Source organism: Mandrillus leucophaeus, unplaced genomic scaffold (assembly GCF_000951045.1).
Source record: "Mandrillus leucophaeus isolate KB7577 unplaced genomic scaffold, Mleu.le_1.0 Scaffold855, whole genome shotgun sequence".
NCBI classification, from domain to species: Eukaryota; Metazoa; Chordata; class Mammalia; order Primates; family Cercopithecidae; genus Mandrillus; species Mandrillus leucophaeus.
Genome location: NW_012109308.1, coordinates 1,263,421 through 1,288,519, shown reverse-complemented (window position 1 = coordinate 1,288,519; position 25,099 = coordinate 1,263,421). Strand labels below are relative to the sequence as shown.

Below are 25,099 nucleotides of genomic sequence, written 5' to 3'. Positions count from 1 at the left end.
AGGGGTTGTGGAACTTTTCTATATTTTGACCTTGAAAGTTATATAACTATATACTTGTGTTAATCTTGTAGAACTGAACACTAAAAAGGGTGAATTTTATTATAAACAATATTTTAAGAGAACAAAAAATGTACCTATAATCCCACCAGCCAATAACACACTATTAACATTTGGCATACTTCTGACTAGTCTTTTTTTTTTTTTTTTGCTGGCGTCTTGCTCTGTCGCCCAGGCTGGAGTGCAGAGGTGCAATCTCGGCTGACTGAAACCTCTGCCTCCCAGGTTCAAGCGATTCTCTTGCCTCAGCCCCCCCGAGTAGCTGGGACTATAGGTGTACCCCACCAGACTCAGCTAATTTTTGTGTTTTTAGTAGAGACGGGGTTTCACCATGTTGGCCAGGCTGGTCTCAAACTCCTGACCTCAAATGATCCACCTGCCTCCCATGATGTTGGGATTATAGGCGTGAGCCATTACACCTGGCAGTGCTAGGGATTTTGCCTGTCTTATCTATCACTGTGACTGTAGTACTCAGAGCAATACCTAGAACACAGCAGGTACTACATACTGTGTCTGCAGTACTTAGGACAGTATCTAGCATACACTAGATGTTCACATGAATATCTGTTGAAAACACCATGCAGTATGTACTTGGCGTATAAAATGTGCTTTAAATATTTACCATTTTCTTAGGAAGCAGGGTGTACAGTAGTTAGAATTTAGACTTTGAGATCTATCTATATGTCTTACTAGGTGGAGCAGTTGTTTACCAACCCCTTCCTCAGTTTCCTTATATGTAAATCAAAGAGAAACATTGAACTTACCTCCTAAAATTGCACAAAGCTCAGAGACCCTTCTTTAGTTGTTTTTATGAGCCACTGTGCTAGAACAATGGTGTTTACTTTCACCTTAGCTCCCTCTCTTTGGACTCCTGATGAATAGAGTACTTCAATATGTTTAGGTAGAATTGGTAACTAATCAGTGGATTTGATTTCCAGGGTTGCTAGAAGTTCCATCTGCCTCAAAATAGCAGTCCAGTGGCTTGCCAACCTGGGATTTCCAATATGAGTCCTTGTTGGATTCAGTGACCCAAGATGGCTTCGGTACTTGGGAACATCCCTTTGATCCTTGGCCATAAATGCTTTGTTCTGGGTGGGCTTGTCAGGTTATTTGCGGGAATGGCCAAGGGCCTGAGGGGCTGTGGGTAGGCTTCCCCGATTTGTCTGTCTTTTGTGGACAGGCACTGGGCAGAGTGGACCCAGCTGTGATTTCTTCCTCTTGTTTTTCTGCCTTTTTCATCCCTTGTTCAAAAGTTGAGAGTGGTTAGGCCCATCTTAGGCTGGTCAGAAGCAAACTGAAGGACAGAGATAAGCCATCAAACTTAGCAGAGGGGCATTCTGGCTTGGAGCTTCCTGTTAGTCATCTAGAAGACTAAACAGAATTGGGTATTCATAGGCAAAGCCACTTCCTTTGTCAGTCATGCCTGCTTTTCTTCAAATGGAGCCTTAAGAAGCCCTTATGCAAGGCAGAAATAGATTTATAAATTAAGTGCCAAAGTCAGTTACTTTCATTTTTGTAATCAGTGAGTACTTAGAATGAATACGCATCTTCACCTTGAATACCCAGTTTCAAGATCTGTCCAGGACATCTTAAGCCAATCTACTGGCACCTTCTCACCTGACATTGCTGGACAGAGGATGAGGGAAGATTCCCGAGGAAAGCAGGGAGTTGCTGGTCAGGGAGTAACATACAGTCCTGCCCCACCTCCAGATATCTGATGGACACACCTGATTTGCTCATGCTCCAGAGACTAACGCACGCTGTGCATGGTTTTCTTCTGTTGGAAGCCTCAGTTGCTTCCACCATCCTGTCCAGTTGTACTGCCAAGTCCTCAGGCAGACCACTTGGGCTGGAAGAGCAGGGAGCAGAGTCTGCCCAGTGAGGACACCAGCAAACTGGAGTGTGTCCAGGCGACAGCAGCCTATAAAGGGAAGGGGGTTGAAGTCAGGCCAAGTGCGGAGGGAATGAAGAAACAGGTTGCGTTTATGCAGGAGGAGAGAAGCTTCGGCGTCCCCCGAGGGCCCTCTCAAGGTTTGCTTTTAGACACAGGGTTAATTTGGTTAAGTGTTGGTCGACAGAGCCGTTGGTTGCAAACTGCAGGAAAGTAGATTTAAAAGTGACACAAAGTTCTGAAGGAGTGAGCCTTGTTCAGGAGATAATATAATGCTAATAAAAAGAAAAGTGACTACCATTTACTGAGCACTTACTATGGCTGGACATTAAGTCAAGTCGTGTATGGGCATTAATATCAGCTGAGCCTCCCAGGATCCCAATAAGGTAGGGACCATTATTTCTTGCATTCTACAGTTGGAGGAACTGAGGCTTAGGGAGATGCAGCCTCTTGCTCAAGCAGCCTGTCCCTGGCTCTTACAGCGCCTTTCTGTGGATTACAAAAAGATACTCCTCCTCTGGTGGGCACAGTGTGAGGGCAGTGTGCAAGCCTTGGCAAGCAGATCACAGGTTGGGTGCCAGCCTTCACTGCTCTCTTGATTGGGTGGCCTTGTGCAGGCCACAGCCTGGGCAGTTGTACACTGCAGCCCTAGGCTTGAGACCAGAGCCAGGAAAGGACAGAATTGGCCTCAAAAGCCACATCTGTCTGACTCCAGAGACAACTAGCTCTTAACTCCTAAGCTTTATCATCTTTCAGGATGGAGACTTCATCTCTCTGAAGGCACACAAAGGGAGTTAGGGATATGGGGGACACCTGGGAGCAGAGGGGACAGCCTGTGCTCCTCTCCATTTAAGCATCCTAAAAACCCTGCTAGATAGGTACTGTTAACATCCCCATTGTAAGACAGTGAGACCCAGAGAGGTGAAGTCACTTGCCCAAGATAACACAGTAGTGAGTGGCAGAACTGGGGTTCCTTCTGAACCGCTCTGGTCTTTTAATGTGGTTTAGGCAGACATGCTGGGGAGATAGTACCAGGGGAAGGAGGAAGGATGGAAGAGGGAGGGAAGGAGATAAGTGGGAAGAGGCAGAGATGAATGAGAGTTAGAGACTGGAGGTGGTGTCTGTGATGCAAAAGAATCTGCACCGAACCCAGCGGCATTTCACCCAGCTTGTACATAGGGGTTAGACACAGAGCAGCTTTGGTCATTTAGACCCTGGTCACTTAGTGGCTCAGTCTATGGTCCGTGTCCTCAATGTTAAAAGGAGGTAATTATGAAGAGGCGGACCTGTAGAGTAGAGGAGTGGGAAAGAGCATGGGCCTGTACTCCCAGGTCCAGCACTGTGTGACCTTGGGCAAGGCAAGTAACCTCTCTCTGCCTGAGTTTCTGTATCTGAAATTTGGAAATAGTAAGACTTCTCACTTCCAACGATTATTGTGAGAATTAAATGAGTAAATGCACATGGAGAACTTAGAATCATGTCTGGGATATAAGTGATTGCTACGTACTAGTTCTTATTAGGATCCACAATGATAACCCACTTCCAGAAAAGTGGGGCATGCCTACGTTTAGTTCCTGTTTAGGAATAATAACCTTTTTACAATGGTATCTTCTTATCTTAGCTCCCCACCCAACCTTGTGGGGTGGGTAAGAGTGGCACAATAATGCCCACTTTACAAGTGGGGAAACACATTTAGAGGGAAAATGAGTCTGTTTTGTAGCGGTCACCAGCTAGAGTGGGTTTGGAGGAGTCTGGAGATGTAGCTGCTCCCTGTCATGTGGGCAGCAGCAGGACCGAGGGCATCATGAGGAACTGGAGCTCACACTGGGGCCTTCCTCCTGGTAAATCTCCTACACAGGTTCCTTCCCTTGCATAGCCCTCTCCATCATCCCAGTGGTCTGTGCCAGTGGGGGAGGAGCATGGACCCAACTCAGCTGGCCCTGTCTCCAGGAAGCCTCCTGTGGCCCCCATGCATGGCTCCAGCATGCTATCTCCCATGCTCTCAAAGCACCTGTACTTCCTGAGCCCAGACCATCCATCTGGTCATTGCAGGGAAACCTGTCAGCTTCTCCCATTAGAATACAAGGCCTTGGCTGTCTAATTCTACCATCTGGTTACTGGTTATGAAGCATTACAACATGGTAGGCTCTTCACGTGCTAGGACTCTGTTTCTTTCTCATAATAACTTGTCATAGATCCCTGGGGTGCTTGAGCTGGAACTGAACCCCAGGCCTGGCTGAAGGAGGGGCTCAGGTTCTCAGAGGACAGAGCTGCCTGGCTCTCCTGCCATCCTGCTCACCAGTTCATCTCTCCCACCTAGTATAACACCTCACAACACTTCAGGCGCTTAGTATGCAGTTGTTTCTTTTTAATTGTAGCAAAACATGCATAACAAACGATGTACCATTTTAACTGCCTGGTGTACAGTAAGAGGACAGTCCGTAGTAAATATCAGCAGCCTCCTTGTCACTCAGGCTGAATGCAGGGCCTGTGTTGAGGAGAGGCGAGCTTTGGTTAACAGAAGGTCTTGGGAGCCAGGCTGACTCTGAAATGACTCTTGTGGCAGGCAATAGGTTTCTGTCAGTTTTGTTTAGCCCAGGTGGGCTGCATGGACGTGGAATGAACTTGAGGCAGGGATAGCAGGAAGGAGCAGAGACTAAAGAGATCCAGAGGTCTCACCTAGCTGTCTTTCTTTCTATTTCACAGCCATATACAACTTCCAAGGCAGTGGAGCTCCCCAGCTCTCCCTGCAGATTGGTGATGTGGTGCGAATACAGGAGACATGTGGAGGTGAGTTGCTGGCCCATGCCCCAGGTGCTGGACCTTTGGCTGGTGGAAGCCTATGGTACACCCAGGCCCCTCAGCCCTCTCTCTGCACCTGCGACTGTGTGGTCTGTTTAAAAACGTTTTGGTAACGCTAGTAATTAGAATGTACTAAACAGAAATGTTTTCTCATTTTAGGAACGTATGTTTCATAGCGAAAGCCTAACTGGGTGGTTCGATATTTGTTATGTTCTCCATTTGCCTCAGCCATGGGGCTATTCAGCCTGTGACTCTTGCTAGATACAGTTCTTTATTAGTATTAATATCATGATAAAGGGAAATAAGCATCATTAGGGTTTGGAAGGGTCCCATAAATCACACCTCTAATTCCAGGAGAGCTGATGTGCATAGTCGTGTAATTTGTTTACTGCATGAAGGCACCCAGCCTTGGGAGCAGGAGCTCACTGCCCTCCCCAAGCTGGGAGCCCTGTCTTGGGCAGTGCGGTGGTATCTCTTTCTTTCTCCTACAAAGGTGCCATTGCCTTGTGAAGCCAGGTGTCTACTGGGCTGTGTCCACCCATGGTAGTGTGGTGGTCGGGAGTGCTTTTTAAAATTTGTACCAAGACTAATAATGGCCTTGGACTCCTAAGTCAGGCAGTTGGAAATCAATATGTCACTGATAAACTTGATATTGGGAGCATGGCTTGGGCATGAGAACCAAATGAGCTACTGATCTGTTACCCGCAGTCAGGCATGCTCCACCCCTCACTGGCCCAGTCGGCCCATCACGGTTCCCTCCTGCCTGGGCCTGCTGGTAGCCTGCTACATGGAGGGCACAGAACATGGGCTTCCTGTGTCTGGGTAGAAAGGCAGAGGAAGAGGAGAGAGTGGATTGAGCACATAGGCCTGGTCTGCCCCCAGTGAATCCGTCAGATGAGGACCTGGGGAGGGAGTGAGGGTCAGGGAGGAGGCACACGTGCCACTGTGAAGGAGGCCTTCCGTGGGGAAAGGCGGTCACTTGCGGGAGTAGCCGTCTTTGGTCCTTTCCACAAAATAGACACTGTGCTACATTCTTTATAACACATGATCCTAGTCACTCCTCACCACAACCCATAGGACAAGCGGTGTCCTTTCCAGTACTGGATTAGCCACATGCAATCTCCTAGGCAATGGAATCCCCAGCTGGGTCTGAAGATTTGTACAAGGATGCTTGTGTAAACACATACACACACACACACACAGACACACACAAACATACGTGTGTACATATATACACATATGCATACCTGTGCACATAGATACAACCAAAAAAACATACAGAAAACCATTTTTAGGGGAAATAATTTGAAATTTGATATTTCAAGATAACTTTAAAAGGGGTCATGGGGGAGATGAGAACTTTGTTCATCTTCCTTATATTTATTTTATTCTTTAGTATTATTTTTACTTGGGGTTGTAGATGAGGGGATACCAGGGCCTGCAAAGTTCACACTCCGGCCCTGTTGAAACCTTTTACACAAGGAGTGGACAAGGCTGGAGGAGAGGGGTGGGGACACTGTCCTAGAGAACTGGGTCTGTGATTCCAAGCACCCTGCCCCCTGCCCACAGCATAACCCGATCTTTTACAAATCTAGTTCTGCCCAGCGGCAGACAAGCAAACTGTAGGTGACTACCAAGGGCAAAGAATGAAAATAAAAACAGCAGCAACTCTCCTCAGTGCCTCTTTCATGCTACTGGATGCTAATGCTGAGAAACAGGTATGAGACCTCATATTTGCAGATGAGGAAATGGAGGCAGGGAAATGGGAAATGACTCATCTAAAGTCGCACAGTGAGCCAGTGGCTTTTTTTTTTTTTTTTTTTGAGACAGAGTCTTGCTCTTGTCTCCCAAGCTGGAGTGCAATGATGCAATCTTGGCTCACTGCAGCCTCCGCCTCCTAGATTCAAGCAATTCTTGTGCCTCAGCCTCCTTAGTAGCTGGGATTACCAGCATGCACCACCATGCCTGGCTAATTTTTGTATTTTCAATAGAGATGGGGTTTCGCCATGTTGACCAGGCTGGTCTCGAACACCTGGCCCTAGGTGATTTGCCCACCTCGGCCCCCCAGAGTGCTGGGATGACAGGCATGAGCCAACGCGCCTGGCTCCAGTGGCTCTTTTCTGATGGCCAAGCCCACATTCTTTCCTCCACCCATGCCTGCCAAAACAATAACAAGGCCTTGGTCATTATTTTCTGTGTCCTACATTGTGAAATCCAGATGAGTATTTTTCTCTTCGTTGTATGCAGTTTCCCTGGATAGAAAGCTTGAGGGAGCAAACCTCCCCCACAGGCTGCCATAGTCAGAGCCTTGCCAGTACCTTTTCCTGGCCTGGCGCCCTGACCTTTACGAAGGCTACTCTGGTGGACTCAAGCCACCTTTATTCATCTCTGGGACATCTTTATCCTTTCTTTGGTTCTGATTTTCCATTTCTAATTCAATTAGTCTTATTTTAATGTATCTTTGTAAATTAGTCACAATATCTTGCTGGAAAAAGCTGGATATATTCATTTGGTAAGTGGCTAATAATTTATTAAATCTTTGAAAAGACTGTTCAGAAGTCTGCTAGAATGAGTCTAGCTAGCTGAGGAAATATCATATCTCCTGGTGTGCAAATTATTAGGACTTCTCATGCATATGCTTATGGCTATGCAGAGTTTTCAAACTGGAATTTAGGGGATCCAAAGGCTTCTTGGGGTGCCTTAAGTGGCAGAAGGAAATGGAGCTGGAGGGCGTCTGAGAGCAGGTCTGGTGTTGTCCACTTTGCAGATGGGGTGTGTGGTCTGTGATTCTGATAGAAAAAAAGAGTTCCTCCAAAAATATAAAAGATGTGAAAACCACAATGTTAGTCAAAAATTAGTCAAAACTGTGTAGTAGAAAGAATATGGGTGTACCCGTGAAACCTTCTTATAGAAAACTACTTCAAAAACAAAATCCAGCCAATTGAGAGGTGAATCACAATAAAGCAATATAGGATTAAAAAGCTATGATAAAAGGAAATAGTGGCCAATATTGGGTCAAAATGAATCGGTTTATAAAAATTGATATTAAAAACAGTAGGAATTTCTTGTAGAAGGCACAAACATAAAAAAAAGTGTGATATTTTTCCCCCCAATCACTTCCTTCAGTGATATTTGGTTGACATCTTTCCTGAGATTTGGTGACATCAGAAGACTTTAATCTCATATCCATGTGCTGCTCACCCACTTCTTCCCTTTCCCCAGTTCAGATAAGACCTGGGGAAGGAGTGAGTTTGGGATGTTTTCTTTCCTATTCTTTGTCTTCCCTACTGAAATAAGCCTTATGATTGGCCAGCCCACCGTACAAATGGTCATGTAGCCGGGGAATGAAATGCCAGATGCCCCTGACATCATGATATTTATGGCTAGCAAAAGAATGTTACTGTTGGGAACCTAGACAGTATTTTTTAAAATCTAATAAAATTGAGACTTGGGAGGAGAATGGAAGAGAATAGCTAACTCAATGACATCACTTTGACAACGAAGTCAGTGAATATTAATTGGAAATAAAACATGGAATTAAAAAAAAACCACTTCTATCTTTGAATGCTTTTCATAACAATTTTCATTTTAGAGAAGTTTTTAAGAAATCTTTTTAGTGATAAAGTAACATTGAATCGAAGTTCAAATGTCCCTCAATTTCACTTGGTTTCTTTTTCTTCTGTTAAATACAAATAAGATTAAATAAAATTTTTATTTATATAGTATCCTCACTATATGCTCATTTTTATGAGAGTATTTTAAAAATCATATTTTGTCTTTTTATCTGTCATTCTATGTACATAAAAATAAATGAAGAGTTGCCTGGAATGATATTAATAGTGTTTTTCTGTGTAATGGGATTCAGGATAATTCTTTAAGTTTTTATGTTTGTACTTTTCTGTTTAGTTTAAATTCTTTATAATAGCATATATTAGTTTTAAACAAACAAAACAAAATACAGTCTTTAAGCTGGGCATGGTGGTGTACACCTATAGTTCTAGCTACTTGGGAGGCTGAAGCAGGAGGATCTCTTGAGCCTAGGAGTTCAAGACTAACAAGACTCTATCTCTGAAAAATGAGGCAAAAAAGTATGAAGAGTAAAATAACAGTCACTTACATCCCAACCACCCATAATTAATCATTGCCAACACCTGAGGATATTTGCTTCCCATCTACAAGACCGCATTATTATTATTATTATTATTATTATTGAGATGGGGGTTTCACTTTGTTGCCCAGTCTGGTCTCCAACTCCAGGGCCCAAGCAGTCCTCCTGCCTCAGCCTTCCAAGTACCTGGGATTACAGATGCGTGTCACCCTGTCGGGCTTTCAGTAGTTTTAAAATCTTCCCCGCCACCTCCAGTAAAGAAATGAAAAGAGCACTGGCTTTTGAATCAGAAAGTTATTCCCTGCTTCTGCTCCTCACTAGTGGAGTCATCCTGGGTATGTAAGCTTTAGGTTTCTCATCTGTCAAGTGGGTTGTTTTCACCTTGCTCCTGGGCTTGTTATGAGGATAAAATGAGAAAAAGTAAAGAAACTGTCTAGCACCAGCCTGGCTCATAGAAGGTTCTCTGTGTTTGTTAATTCCATCCTCTCCCCCATTATGTAGCGCTTTACCGAAACTCGCAGATGTATGTTTTTACAACGTGGCCCAGAAGCTGAATCTTTGCCTGGAATGGGTGAGGCTAGCCCTTCCTTGCCTATGTACTAAATTTACTCAGCTGGATGAAGAGGGAAAACAGGACCCTAACCTGGAAGTTTAAACATGGGTGAATTTCACTTTTTATTATAAAGATAATGTATTGTTATGATAAAAACTCCCATAGCTCAAGATGGTACTCATGCTACGCCATGCTAAGCCTTAGACATGAAATGCTGACTTCATTATCCATATTATATTTCTCATGCTGCCTCTTTTACCCAGAGGAGGCATAAACATTCTGTGTTTTAGATGTGGAAAACACATGTAAGTGTACTGAGCATAGGAATTCCTCATAGAAGGGACAAACATGAAAAAAGCAGTGTTAGTTTATTTCCCCCCAGTCACTTCCTCCAGTCATACTTGATTGACATCTTTCCTGATATTTGATGACATCAGAAGACTTCAATCTTATATATCAATTGTGTAGCTCACCTACTTCTTCTGTTTCCCTGGTTTGAACAAGACCTGGGGAAGGAGGGAGTTTGGGTTGCCTTCTTTCCAATTCTTTCTTCTCTACTGAAATAAGCCCTCTGTGATCAGCCGGTCCACTGTAGAAATAGCCAGTTAGCTGGGGATTGAGATGCCAGATGCCCCTGACATCTTTGTGTGAAGCTCCTGGAATGCACTCATACTGTGTTTGGATGTAGTTTTGGGGTGGAGGAACTGTATCATGCCCTCCTAAGGCAACAACTTCCTACCTCGGTACAAAGGCTGTCATGGGAGAATTGCTTGAGCCCAGGAGTTCGAGGCTGTAGTGAGGCATGATCATGCCACTGCACTCCAGCCTGGGCAACAGAGTGAGACTTTGTCTCTAAAAATAAATAAATAAATAAACAAATAAAATCAGAGGAGTGAGGGAGGAGATGGATAGAGCATCCTCTGCTTTTAAAAAATAATGCATTGCTTTTGTTGTTGCTGTTTTCCAGAAATGCAACTACATACTCTATGTACTATTCTGAGACCTTCTGTTCTCATTTGAAAATATTGGAGTGCTTTCTAAGTGAACACGTATTTATTACCACATTGTTGGTTTGGCTGCAAAAAGCTTGGCACAATGAGATTTTGAATGTACTCCTCACCGAGTAGGGTACACCCAGGGCCATACACAGTGGCTTCCTTGCTAATAACTCTTTTCAGGGTGATCTTGACCCATCCAAATTATTTGCTTTTAGTATAAGTGAGGACATTATGAGCACTTAACATGGAATCTTTTTAAAGTACCACCTTGCAGGTGATAGTCTTTTGTTCAGGTGTGCTGTTGTGACAGGTCACTTTGAAAAGGACTCCATTTTCTTCAGTAAGGCTGCTCCATTATCAGCAATGTGTATATGAAGTTTTCTTCCCTTCTGAATGAGGATGAGGCTAAGACATCAGTAAACTTCCATTATGTTTCATTTGAGGCATGTCTATTTGCTTTGTTGTGATGGAAATATGTTGAAACGACTTTAGTGAAAAAACAGAAATGATATTATAAATCCATATGTCCTGAAAATAAAACAGAAAATGTGCCCAACTTTCTCTGCATTATTATTAATTGATTTTTTTTAAAGAATGGTATCTACTAACTCCTTTGGACACTGGGAAAACTCTCTGAGTTTGAGGCACTATTATTCTCATTTTATAGATGAGCGGACTGAGGCTCAGAGGAAAGTATTAATTTGTCTATGATCACACAGTTAAGTAGCAGATCTCCATCAAATTCAGACTTTGATTGCAGAGTTCATACTCTTTAAAAATTTTTAAATTATATATATTTAAGGTATACAACATGATATTATGAGATACACATAGGTAGTAAGAAAGTTATAATAGTGAAACAAATTAACATATCCATCATCTCACATAGTTACCTTTCTTTTTGTTTTTGTTTTTGTGGCATCAGCAGCTAAAATCTAATCATTTAGCAGAAATCTCAGATACAGTACAGTTTTATTGACTATAGATGCCTTGTTGTACATTAGATCTCTAGACGTGTTCTTCCTACATATCTGTTACCCTGTAACCTCTAATCGACATTTCCCCATTTCATTCCTCCCATCCCCTACCCTGCCCCGGTAACCACTGTTTCATTCTCTATGTCTGTTTATTTGACTCTTTTTTTTTGTTCCATATATAAGTGAAATAATGCAATACTTTCTGTGTTGTCTTATTTCACTTAGCATAATGTCTTCCAGGTTCATCCATGCTGTGACAAATGGCAAGATCTCCTCCTTTTTAAAGGCTGAATAATATTCCATTGTATATGTACATTACAGTTTCTTTATCTACTCATCCATTGGTGAGCATGTGGGTTGTTTCCATATCTTGGCTATTGTGAATAATGCTGTAATGAATATGAGAGCACAGACATCTTTATAAGGCAGTTACTTCATTTTCTTTGGATCTATGCCTTGAAGAGGGATTGCTGGGTCATATGCTAGTTTTACTTTTAATTTCTTTGGGAACTGCCACACCTTTTTCAACAATGAGTGTACCAATCTACATTCTCACCAATAGTGTAAAAGAGTTCCCTTTTTTCCACACCCTCGCCAACATTTGTTATCTCTTGAATTTTTGATAATAACCGTTTTCACAGGTGTGAGGTGACATCTCATTCTGGTTTGATTTTCATTTTTCTAACAACTAATGATGTCAAGCACCTTTCCATGTATCTGTTGGCCATTTGTATGTCTTCCTTGGAGAAATGTCTATTCAGGTTCTTTGCTTATTTTGTACTCATTTTTATACTATTGAGTTATATGAGTTCTTTATAAAATTTTTGATATTAACTCCTTATCAAATGTATAGTTTACAATTTTTTCCCTAATTCACACGTTTTTGTTTCATTTTGTTGTTTTCTTTGGTATGCAGAAGGTTTTTAGTCAGGATTCACACTCTTTACCAGTCTGTTTTCACACTGCTGTAAAGAAATAGCTGAGACTGCGTAATTTATGAAGAAAAGAGGTTTAATTGACTCACAGTTCTGCATGGCTGGAGAGGCCTCAGGAAACTTAAAATCATGGTGGAAGATGAAGGGGAAGCAAGGCATGTTTTACATGGGCAGCAGGAAAGACAGACAGAATAAGAAAGGAAGTGCCATACTTTTAAACCATCAGATCTTGTGAGAACTCACTATCACAAGAACAGAATGGGGGAAACTGCCCCTATGATCCAATCACCTCCCACCAGGTCCCTCCCCTGACACATGGGGATTACAATTTGAGATGAGATGTGGGTGGAGACACAGAGCCAAATCACATCATTCCTCCCCTGGCCCTTCCAAAATCTCATGTCCTTCTCACATTGCAAAATCAATCATGCCTTCCCAACAGTCCCCCAAAGTCTTAACTCACTCCAGCGTTAACTCAAAAGGCCAAGTCCAAAGTCTCATCTGAGACAAGGCAAGTTCCTTCCAAATATGAGTCGGTAAAATCAAAAAAACAAGTCAGTTACTTCCAAGATAAGTGGGGATACAAGCATTGGGTAAATTCTCCCATTCCAAAAGGGAGAAATTAGCCAAAACAAAGGGACTACAGGCCCCATGCAAGCCCAAAACCCAGCAGGGCAGCCATTGAATCATAAAGCTCCAAAATCTCCTTTGATTCCATGTCTCACATCTATGCAAGGTTATGTTGGTGCAAGGGATGGGCCCCCAAGGCCTTGGGCAGCTCTGCCTCTGTGGCTTTACAGGGTACAGCCCCCACAGCTTCTTTCACAAGCTGGTATTGAGTGCCTGCAGCTTTTCTAGGCACACAGTGCAAACTGTTGGTGGATCTACCATTCTGGGGTCTGTAGGATGGTGACCTTCTCCTCACAGCTCCACTAGGCAGTGGCTCGCTGGGGACTCTGTGTGGGGACTTCAACCCCACATTTCCCCTCTGCACTGTCCTAGCAGAGGTTCTCCATGAAGATTCTGCCCCTGCAGAAGACTTCTGCGTGGACATCCAGGCATTTCCATACATCCTCTGAAATCTAAGCAGAGATTCCCAAAGTTCAACTCTTGTCTCCCGTGTACCTGCAGGCCTAACAGCACATGAAAGCTGCTAAATCTCGGGTCCTGCACCCTCTGAAACAACAGTTTTAGCTGTACCTTGGCCCCTTTTAGCCATAGCTGGAGGTGGAGTGCCTGGGACACAGGGCGCCAAGTCCTGAGGCTGCACAGAGCAGCAACAGGGCCCTGGGCCCAGCCCACAAAGCCATTTTTCCCTCCTAGGCCTCTGGGTCTGTGATTGGAGGGGCTGATATGAAGATCTCTGAAATGCCCTGGAGACATTTTCCCCATTACCTAGGCTGTTAACATTCAGCTCCTTGTTACTTATGTAAATTTCTGCAGCTTCCTTGAATTTCTCCACAGAAAATGGGTTTTTCTTTTCTATCACATGGTCAGGCTGCAAATTTTCCAAACTTTTACTCTCTGCTTCCCTTTTAAACAAAATTTCCAATTTCAGACCATCTCTTTGTGAGTGCATATGATTATATACTTTTAGAAACAGCCAGGTCAGATCCTGAATGCTATGATGCTTAAAAATTTCTTCTGCCAGATACCCTAAATCATCTCTCTTAAATTCAGATTTCTACAGATCTCTAGGACAGGGGCAAAGTGCCGCAGTCTTTTTCCAAAGCATAGCAAGAGTGACCTTTGCTCCAGTTCCTAAGAAGTTCCTCATTTCCGTCTGAGACCACCTCAGCCTGGATTTCATTGTCCATATCACTATCAGTATTTTGGTCAAAACCATTCAACAAGTCTCTAGGAAGTTCCAGACTTTCCCACATCTTCCTATCTTTTTCTGAGCCCTTCAAACTGTGCCAACCTCTGCCTGTTACCCAGTTCTAAAATTGATTCCAGATTTTCAGGTATTTTATGGCAGTCCCCCAGTTCTGTCAGTACCAAGTTTCTGTATTATTCTGTTTTCACACAGTTATAAAGAACTACCGGAGAGTGGGTAATTTATGAAGAAAAGAGGTTTAATTAACTTGCAGTTCTGCATGGCTAAGGAGGCCACAGGAAACTTACAATCATGGTGGAAGGTGAAGGGGAAGCAGGTACATCTTACACGGTAGCAGGAAAGAGAAAGAGCAAGGGGGAAGTGCCACACTTTGAAACCATCAGATCTCTTGAGAACTCGCTGTCATCAGAACAGCATGAGGGAAATCACCCCTATGATCCAATCACCTCCCACCAGGTCCCTCCTCTGACACAAGGGGATTACAATTTGATATGAGATTTGGGTGGGGACACAAAGCCAAATCATATCAACCAGTGATAGGTACTAGCTTCCATTTGATCTCAATATTATTATATATTTCAACACACAAGAAAGAAAAAGCACTCCTAAGTACTCATCACTCAGATGAATATCAACATATTTATATATGTTTACATATAAATATGGTAGCGAGAGAACTTATATATGTGTGTTTATATGTATATACACATGTTTATATGTATATACACACACATATGTGTATACTTTCTTCAGACATTTGTTTTTAAGAAACAAAAATTTCGAATGAAATTGAATCCCTTTTTACCCCTCCTCTGTTCTTTTTTCTTTTGTCCATATGTAGGTAACACTTATCCTGAAATCAGTATGTTTTCTTTCCATCCAAGTTTTTGTACTTTTGCCAGATGCATATACTTTCTAACCTTGTCTAACAAATAGTGTTTGTAGCACTCCTCTGGGGCTAGGTGTTATTTCCCTCACTCTACAGATGAAAACACTGAGGTTTAAGTGATATGACCAAAGGCTCTGTGGCTTGGCAATGGCATAGGGAGGACTGGATCTCCAGACCTCAGATTCTTTTTTGATGGTGTGGGATATTTTAAATCTCCTGCCTCCCCTGACTCTTACAGGATTTGAGAATTTAGATATATTTGATATTGGTATTTGAGATGTGAAAAGAGAGGATTATCTGAATAACTGGCACTTTACAATTTTCCAAAAGAATTGTACAAATATTTCCTTTTCTCATCTTCCTCCAGAATGCATGTCTAGTCAGTTCGGGCTGCTATATGTCATAAACTGCTCAAACAACAGAAATTTATTTCTCATACTTACGGAGACTGGAAAGTTGAAGATCTAGGCAGCAACAGATCTGGTTTCTGGTGAGGGCTGCCTCTTGGTTTGTAGATGGCTGAGTTCTTGTCATAGCCTCACATGGCAGAGAGCAAAGAGAGAGGGAGCAAACTCTTTTGTAAGGGCACGAATCCCATTCATAAAAGCTCCATTCTCATGACCTAAGGACCCCACCTCCTAATGCCATCACATCAGGTGTCAGAATTGCAACATATGAATTTTGGAAGGACACATTCAGGCCATAGCAATGCGCATGGTGAATTTTATGTTAAAGAAAGTGGTTATTTCATGGAAAGGGTTAGCAAAAAACCCTTGTTATTATTGAATTCAAAAGAGTGTTGAACTCAGGAGCGGATTCTGGGACATGGTAAATGCCATGTTACACTGAGCCTGCTTTTGATCATGGTGTCCATTGTCCAGCAATTTTTCTCTTTTGTACCAACTGTTGTTATCTGCCCAGTCATGTCTTGGAGCATAGACAGATGTAGCTGATTGGTGACCATATTAAGGAACCAACATCAGTGGTCGGAGATAAATGACCTAGCAGAAGTGAAAATGCCAGAAAAAAGTCATAAGGATAGTCCTGATGCAGGTGATGCACTAGGCATGGGTTTGGATTCTGGTTTGGCTGCTTTTCTGCTGAATAATGCGTTGGAATTTCTTCCCCACTTGTTTGATCTCAGTGTCACCATCCGGCAAGTGGAGATAAAGCCTTCTTGCAATGAATCCCTGGGGATTTGTTCCTGAAAGCATGTAGCCCAGTGCAATATATATAGTTGGTGCACAATTAATGTTGATTGAACTTGAACCTGGGAGCCAGAATAAGAATATTGGGTGTAAGTGTCAGCAGGATCCTGTTGTCAGGAGTGAGCTGCAACTCTGAGAATTAGGAAACCTATAAGATGTGTACACATAAGCGAGTTTTGAGGTTCAGAGCAGGCAAACTCCTTGGATCCAGGAAGACTAGGCACCCTAATGGAGTCCCTGTCACAGAGATGCAGATGTGGACATGAGCTTTGTATAGGGAACATCTATTGGTCCCTCGATTGTTTTTCTATTTTTTGGTGGATTTTAGTGGACTTGGCCATCATGTGGGTTCAAGTCACTGCTACCAGTTGACTTTATCTGTATTTGCACTCTCACCCCATCACATGGGAGACAATGTGACCAACCAGCTTTAAGGATTGGCTTCAAAGTCATATAAGCTTGAGTTTGAACCTCGGTTGTCTGATCTTGGCCCAGCCCATCAATTTACTTGAATATCAGTTTTCTCATCTATAAAATGGGAATGATAATACTTAGCTCACAGTGTTGCTCTGAGAATTAAACGAGAGAATGCCTGTACAACATTTAGCATACAGCTTTGCATGTTGCAGTTGACCAGTGAAAGACAGGTAATAATAATATAACAAAATTGCGTTTCTATCTAGTTGGTGAAAAGGGGCAAATAAAGGAGGCTGTTGTATCACAGTGCAGCAGGGTGTTGCTTGAGTGTAAATCTCAGCTGCATCACCCACTAACTGTGTGACCATCAGCAAGCTGCTTAATCTCTGTGCCTGTCTATTTTCATTTGCAGAACTGAAGCAGGAATAGTACCTACTTAATAGGATTGTTGTAAAGATTAATTTATAATTTGACAAAACAAAACAAAAAATGTCAACAGAGTTACCAGCACATAGGAAGCACTTAGAAAGTATAAGCAGTATTGTTAATTATGGATTATTTTTCAATAGTTGTTGACAAATAATTATAGGCTACTGAAAATAGAATGTGATGCTTCATGAAGTAGAACATCTTCCATCACTGAAAGTATTCAGGTGGAAAGTAACTTAGTGGAGATTTAGTTTTGGAGATTCAGACACTGAGAAGCTGGAAATATTAATATTAGGTAACCATCAAATCATTCCCTCATAATATAGGAAGCATAGCGTGATCGTTGCTTATGTTCAAAACCTGACACTGCAACCTCTACTAGCTGTGTGATCCTTGGAAAGTCACTTAACTTCTCTGTGCCTCAGGTAGGCCACTCATTTGTAAAAAAGGATAATAACAGTTCATACCTCATACGGTTGTTACGAATATTGAAGGGCTTAATATGCAAAGAGTGCTTAGAATGGTATTTTTATTTCCCACCTGAGATTCTCTTTCTAACCTCCCTTTCTTCCTTTCTGTTTTTCCTCTCTCCTTCCTTTCTCTTTTTCTCCTATCCTCTCACTTTCTGTCACTCATGGCCGCCTGTTGCTTCAGAGTTTCCTTTAGGACCTGGCCGTCAGGCTGACTCATGACTATGAAGGGTGACTTTGCATTTTAAGTTGTTTGTTTTGGGGCTTGCTTGTATGTCTGTTGGGAACATATTTCATCAACAATCTGTCAGCCCAGTAATGAGGGTCTGCTAATGAGGCTCCCAACAGACGCGTTTTATTTACAGAGATGACAAATGCCACTCCTTGGCTGTGTTCAAATCATTTCAAAGGCCAGTGGACTCATTACGGTCATCAGGACTTGCTGCACCCGGGCGTATTTTGTCTGACTGTGTGTAATTTGGATTTCTGTTCATTGAAACATTTTTTAATATTCCCGCAAAGGCAAGATCTTTTAAAATCCCTGTCCCTTTATCTGTCCGTAATTCCCTGTCCCTTTATCTGTCCCTAAACTTACCTGTTTTGTAATGACTAACTTTTGTAAATCACATTTTAGACACCATTTGCTGCTGTTAGAACTGTCAGTGTTATTTTAGGATGTTTGCCCAAATCCAGGAGCATTTCTATGTCCTGAAAGCAGGAATTGAAAACATGCAGATGATCACAGGGCCCAGGAAGTCAGTGGACACGAGGGAGGGACTGCATTGGGGCTGGCGGACTGGAGGCAGATGCTCTGTCTGGTGGACCCTGCTGCTCTTCTCCTCCCAGCTGGTTGGGAGCACTGGCCAGCACAACTAGAGCTCCTGATTTTTCAAAATCAGGAGCACCTTTATATGAAGTTTACTTTTAGATATTATTTTGAGGTGTGGCAACCAATTCAACAGATTTCAAAGACTATGAGCTTCCAGAGTTTGATCTCTACCCAAGGTCTAAAGCAATTTGCAGTAGTTTTACTAGTTAAAAACAAAACAAAACAGAAAAACAACAAACTTGTAATAAATGAGGGACCTGTTTCTTTGTTTTCTCTTTGCAGACTGGTATAGGGGATACCTCATAAAGCACAAAATGTTACAGGTAAGGTCACCTGGGTTTTATTTGGGTCAGTACTAGATGTCTTCATATGGCCCTACTATCCCATCTGAGCATGTCTCTCCCACCATTGTTCCTCAGCAAAGGGAACCCAACCCTCCCTCCTGTGCCCTGTGCTCTCTGACCTCTGTGCCTTGGCACTTGCTGTGCCTCAGCTCCCTCCCATTTCCCTCACTCTTTAAGGTTCATCTCTGGTGCCATCTTCTCCCTGCAACATTTCCCTATATGCCACTCACTTGATTTATCCCTCCCTCGAGTCTCTGGGGGGTTGTGCCTTGATAAATTTGAAATTTATTCTACTGCCTTCCTTTAGAGTTGTTTGCGACATTCAGTCATCTCATCATCCGTATATCCAGGTCAACACAGAAAGGACAGGCCTGGTTTCTACCTTCGAGGGGTTCTCTTGTTCTAACCTCATGTTTCACTGTCGTCTCCATGCGAGCAGATGCTTGCTTTGCTTGCCTCATTTTCTCTCACAGCATCTAGCACAGTGACCAGGTGTCCCCAGTATGTACATTGGTTGCATTTATGAAGGAAGGGATTTCCAAGTAATTGATAAACTTACCTTGTTAACTGAGCCAAATGTATGGAGCAAGGAAATGATAGAAGCTTCTTCCTTCTTCCCTGACATGCTGTGTTGGGAGGGATGCCCCTACTCTGCTCTCTCAAAGAACAATGGAATAAATGCAGGCAGAATAGGTCTCAAATCAAACTAGCCCAAATGCACCTAGGAACGTTGTTGCTTCAGGACCAGTTATTTCTGACCTTCCGGTTGTTCCTGACCGTGAAGGGTGACTGCTTTCCGGAATTGGGCAGGTGACGGGAGAAGCAGAGCTCCTGGTCTCGCTTAAAGTCAGTGAGTGGTTTTGGTTGTCTTTCAAACGATACTGTCTTATAGCCCACCTGTAGGATGAGTGGCCGTAATGGGTTGGAGCATCCCTTGGGATCTAGGGCTATTGTGAGACCTAGGGTTATTGTGGGATCTGGAGCAACTGATGGAGAACTGGAGGGAAAGCCAGATCTAAATAAGTAGATTTAGAATCCAGCCCCTGCTCTATCTGGCTCTGGGTTTATTCCTTTAAAGTCTGAGGATTTTATAAGCCAGTAGCTTTTGGAAAAAAATTATAAAGACCTAGGGTCATTCATTTCTGCTTTGATATATCTTTTTATTTCATTTTGTTTTGTTTCCAACAGGGCATTTTTCCTAAGTCATTTATCCACATCAAGGAAGTGACAGTTGAGAAAAGAAGGTATTTGCCATTCTTCACCACACTTGACCCTCCAGTGGCTCATGGATGTCTCTGTCCTGTTTATTTTGAGAATCTGACTTGGCAGATCTGAGGGGTGCTCAGCTAATCTTCCTCGTGCCTGTGTGTATTTGTGGATCTCTTTTCTCTCCCTCAATGGGAGATCTAATGCAAGTTGATTCATGTTCAGATCTGACTCTGAGGGGGTATTAGTTTGGGGAATCAAACTTTTTGCTGGCGGCTACCTTAGAACTGTATTAAAGTAGATTAATCCTAAATAATGAGCCCACCCTAGCAAAGGAGGACATAACAAAGCAAGTCCCTTGTATTTGCATAACGTAATTGGTGTGGCTATTGGAGGCGTTTTAGTCTAACGTCAGGAAGGGCCCTCTTCGCAGCTGCAGCTTAATGCAAATTTGTTCGTGTTTTATCTGGTCAGCACCTGGGTCTCAATTTCACACCACTTTTTCTCCCACCTTAAATAGAAATACTGAGAACATCATCCCTGCAGAAATTCCTCTGGCACAAGAAGTGACAACGACACTTTGGGAATGGGGAAGCATCTGGAAACAACTCTATGTGGTGAGACTCAGAATTGCTCCCTGAGATGGAAGCTTCTTGCGGTCTTCAGTTTGGTTCCAGTTTTCAGTTTAGCATTGAGTCGGGCAGGTGGAGGTGGCTTTGGTGACATAGCAGAGCGCACACTGTTAACGTATGAGGACATCAAGGCCTAGAGAGGATCGGGGACTTTCTGAAAGTCACAGAGCTAGCTAGTGACGGAACCATAATCAGTAGTGTCTGCTGTGAACCTTAGGTGTTTAGTACAGAAGTTGTCAAAGTTGAGCATGCATAAGAATCACCTTGAGAACTGTTAAAAATAAAGCTTCCTCCCAAGGGGTTTAATAATCTGCATTTTTAGTAAACTCGGATTTGATTTGCTAGTCTGCTGATAACACCTTGAGAAACACTGTTCTTATACTTTAATTAACCAATGGCTATTGTCCTCAGATCTATGAAGAAGTTTTGACTCTGGAAAAACAAAGAACATATTTTTGCATTTGTTTTCCCTGTTTTGAAGCAAATCTAATTTTAAATCCTCCTTTGATGCTCTCAAGCTCCTAATGAAAGCAATTAGCTAAGCAAACCATTAAGCTGAGAGTGAAAATGTCAACCAAGGCTTACTGCATGCTTATTATGGCACCGTGCAAACATGCTGGTGAATGCACAGGATTTGTAGACTTACCTTTTGGTCTTAAATGTTGACTCCCATGTGGACATTTCATAATGTCCATTATGAAGACATAATTGGCACACTCAATTTTATTTGCTTTAGAAAAGTTTAGGGGGCAAATAGCATCCTTTGGCTAAAGCAATTTTTTGTTCATCTCCACTACTCTCGACCTTTTTTCTTTTTTCTTTTTCTTTTTTTTTTAAGATGGAGTATTTTTAGTAGAGATAGGATTTCACCATGTTGCTCAGGCTGGCGTTGAATTCCTGACCTCAGGTGTTCCACCCACCTCGGCCTCCCAAAGTGCTGAGATTACAGGCATGAGCCACTGTGCCCAGCCCATTAGCCGTTTTAAAACATCACAATGACATGTACCATTGAGGCTTGGCATTTTCCCTTAGGAAATCTTTGAATAGTAAGTCTATTTGCTCTAGTCAGGAGGTCCTTAAACATCTAGTACTTCGGTATTACATTCCTGATTCTTGCCATATCTGCATACAACCTGTGTAACATTTACTTAACACCTGCATTGGATCTCTTTTCAGTAAACTTGAATCTATAGACATAAAGAATGATAAAGAATGAGATAGCATGCTGCATCATTCCAGCAGTTCTCGATTCCCCGTCTCCAACTAGATGCCCCACAATTCAGTTCAACTCTGACTAACCAGGGTTAGCGCCAGACTCCATTGTTTAAAGCCTCAATCCCACAAGATAGCCCTCACTTTAGATGCCAGTCACAAGTCCTGGGTGCCCAGGCTACCTGAAGTTCTGTTGGACTTGGCTATAAATTCAGGGATTCTCACTACCCCTCCCTGCCTGGGCACTCCCTTTTCCCACTTCAGGTTTCATAATTTGTTAGAACAACTCAGAGAACTCAGGAAAGTGCTATACATATGATTACGGTTTTATTATAAATGATGTAATTCAAGAACAGCCTCGTGGAAGACAGACACAGGGCAAGGCTTAGAGGGGCACAGAGCTTCCATGTCCTCTCTCGACGCACCACCCTCCCAGCACATTGATGTGTTCACCTTCTGGGAAGCCACTCAAACATTATTCACCAAGAGTTTTAATCAGAGTTTCATTACACAGGCATAATTGATTAAATTATTGGCTATTGGTGCTTGAGCTCAATCCTCAGTCTCCCTCCCCTCCCAGAGGTTGGGGTGGGGCAGGTGGAGGGGAATGGGGCTGTTAAGTTCCAGCCCTGTAGTCATGTGGTTGGGGGTTTGGTTCCTGGTTGGTTCCTCTGCAACCAGCCCCTCATCCTGAAGCTATCTAGGGGCCCTCCTAGAGTCACCTCATTAGCATAAACTCAGGTATCGTTGAAAGGCTATTGTTAGGAATAAGAAAATATATTCTTATCACTCTGGATATTGCAAGAGTTTTAGGAGCACTGCTTCAAGAACCAAGGACAAAGACCAAGTATGTGTGTGTGTATATATGTGTGTGTGTGTGTACATATGTGTGTATATATATTTTTTTAATTATACCACCCTCACTTCCCCAAATGGAAAGACAAAAGTACTTGGCATAATTAGAAAAACGTTATTCAACTAAATACAATGAAAACAAGATAACATTATTTTTATTAAAAAAAATTTCGGAGACAGGGTCTCGCTCTGTCACCCAGGCCGGAGTGCAGTGGGGCCGTCATAGCTCACTGGAGTTCTAAACTCCTGGGCTCAAGCGATCCTCTCGTCTCAGCCTCTGGAACATACTTGCTATTGTACCTGTCAAAAGCTCTGAGTCCAAGACCTTTTCTCTCTCTTTGTTAAAAAAGACATTAACAATGTGTGGGAGGTGTTAGAGACATATTACCGTAAAACTGCCGCTTTCTCTTTCCCTTACACAGAAGGAAGGAAACAGAGTGGAAGAGAATCACCCTAGGGGTCCATGTTGTTTGACCTTGTATCTTTGTACCACGAAGAGCCATCTTGCTTTCCATAGGTGGTACACATGCCACACTTTGGGGAATGCTGCCCTAGAAGCAGTCCTTTATCATCAGAGAAATGGCCCTGGCTCCCAGCCTCAAAGGGCCTGAGCTTTGGGACCTCCATTAGGGCAGATGTTCGTAGCATTCCTGTTCAATAAATATCTTTTTGAATAAAGTCAGAAATCACTCATTCCTTTACCAAGAAGTGATTGAGATTTTTATTTTTGCTTTTGGGAAATCCCTGTGGCCCACGGGGAATAAATATTTCAACGACTAGGACCCCCACCTAATCACTTTGTAGTGGGTAGGGCTGGGAGAGAGCCTCAGGCCACGGCCCTTGACCACACTCGCCTGACTTTGGCACAGCCTGCCAAATAGATGGTCAGGCCCCTTAACGCAGGCGATTATGGGTTGTTTCTTGTCTCCTAGGCCAGCAAAAAGGAGCGTTTTCTGCAGGTGCAGTCCATGATGTACGATCTGATGGAGTGGAGGTCCCAGCTTCTCTCAGGAACCTTGCCCAAGGACGAGCTGAAGGAACTGAAGCAGAAAGTCACGTCCAAAATTGACTATGGCAACAAGTAACCTCTCTTTCCTTTGTAAAGTGGCTTTCTTCCCCCAGCCATCCTCTCTCTTCCCTTTCTCTCTCCCCAGAAGCTTGGTTTCATTTTTAGATGCAAGTTTGTCACTTTCTGTTTGGGAGAAGGTTGTGACCAATGGCTGTGCTTGTGTGCTGTTGTTACCACCCCCGGGGGACCGAGGGACACGCAGGTGGAGAGAAGGCTCGTGCTTACGCGGTGTTATTACCAGGCTGAGAGATTTAGGACACTCATTTAACCTACTTCCGATGGACTAGGGAACACAGTCATGCTGGTTCACTTTCAGCTTAGTTGTCGTTTTATCCCTGCATTTGCAAAATTCTCCCTTAAATCCCAGTGTGAGACTTAATGTCTCTTCCCCCATCCTAAAGTATCCAACCCACACACCATCAGCTAACTCAAATGCACAATTACAAAAATATTTCCTCAAAAGGGAAGAGAAGTAAAAATTGGTTGGGATTTGAATGCTATCGAGTTAAGGAGAAAATGAGCCAATTATTTGAGGTGGGACAACCCACTGATAATAACATTATAAGTAACTCTTAATCAGAGCTCGTTGTACACCAGGCTTGCTGCTAAGTGTTTTACAGGCATTGTCTCATTTAATTCTCGTAATAACTCTATGGGGCATGCAGTTTTATTATCCCCATTTTTTTCAGATGAAGAAACTGAGGGTTTTCAATAGGGTAGGTAACTTGTCCAGAGTTGCGCAGCTAGTAAATGACAGAACCTGAATTTAGACCCAGGCAGTCTGGCTCCAGGGTCCATGGGCCTCACCACTCTGCTACTTGGATAGCATTTGGGAACTATGAGGACCTCCCCTCCCTCCTGATCTTTTCAATGGCCTCCAAACATTCTGTTCATTTGCTCATTCATTCCAACCACAAACATGTATTGAGCACTTATAGTTGGCTGGATTTCCTGCTAGGTATTGGGGCTGTAGAAATAAAAGTCCCTGTCCACTCAAGGGTCACAGTTCCAATTAGGAGTAAGCTACAAGTAAACTGCTGGTATGTACTGTGATAAGTTCGATAGCTCAGGAAGCAAGAGTTACTTTTAATGAACCTTAGAGAAGGAAGTCAAGGAAGACTTCCTGAAGGAGGTGACCCCTGAACTGAAGTTTGAAGGATAAAGGGATATTAAGGAGGCTCAAAACAAGAAGGAGAGTCAGGGGCTCATGAGAGAGCATGGCATACTCAAGGAACTGCAAAGCAGGTCTGAAGGCTGGAACACAGGGCCTGAGGGGGAAGTAAAAAGCCCATTTAATGGGAATAAAAAGAAGTTTCCCCAGCAGTCAGGCCAGGCTTTCTTGTCCTACCATAAGCACTAGGAGGAGGATTCTGAGAGGAAA

General features: G+C 43.0%; 1 protein-coding gene across 1 annotated transcript in view; it reads left to right on the top strand.

Moving 5' to 3' along the window:
- DOCK2 (dedicator of cytokinesis 2) overlaps positions 1–25,099 on the top strand; it is a 450,129-nt gene that overhangs the window by 12,572 nt on the left and 412,458 nt on the right. The window contains exons 2-6 of the mRNA XM_011968671.1: positions 4,655–4,738; positions 18,683–18,723; positions 19,933–19,988; positions 20,471–20,567; positions 23,582–23,730. Coding sequence (XP_011824061.1) covers positions 4,655–4,738; positions 18,683–18,723; positions 19,933–19,988; positions 20,471–20,567; positions 23,582–23,730 — 427 coding nt within the window. The remainder of the gene's footprint in view (positions 1–4,654; positions 4,739–18,682; positions 18,724–19,932; positions 19,989–20,470; positions 20,568–23,581; positions 23,731–25,099) is intronic.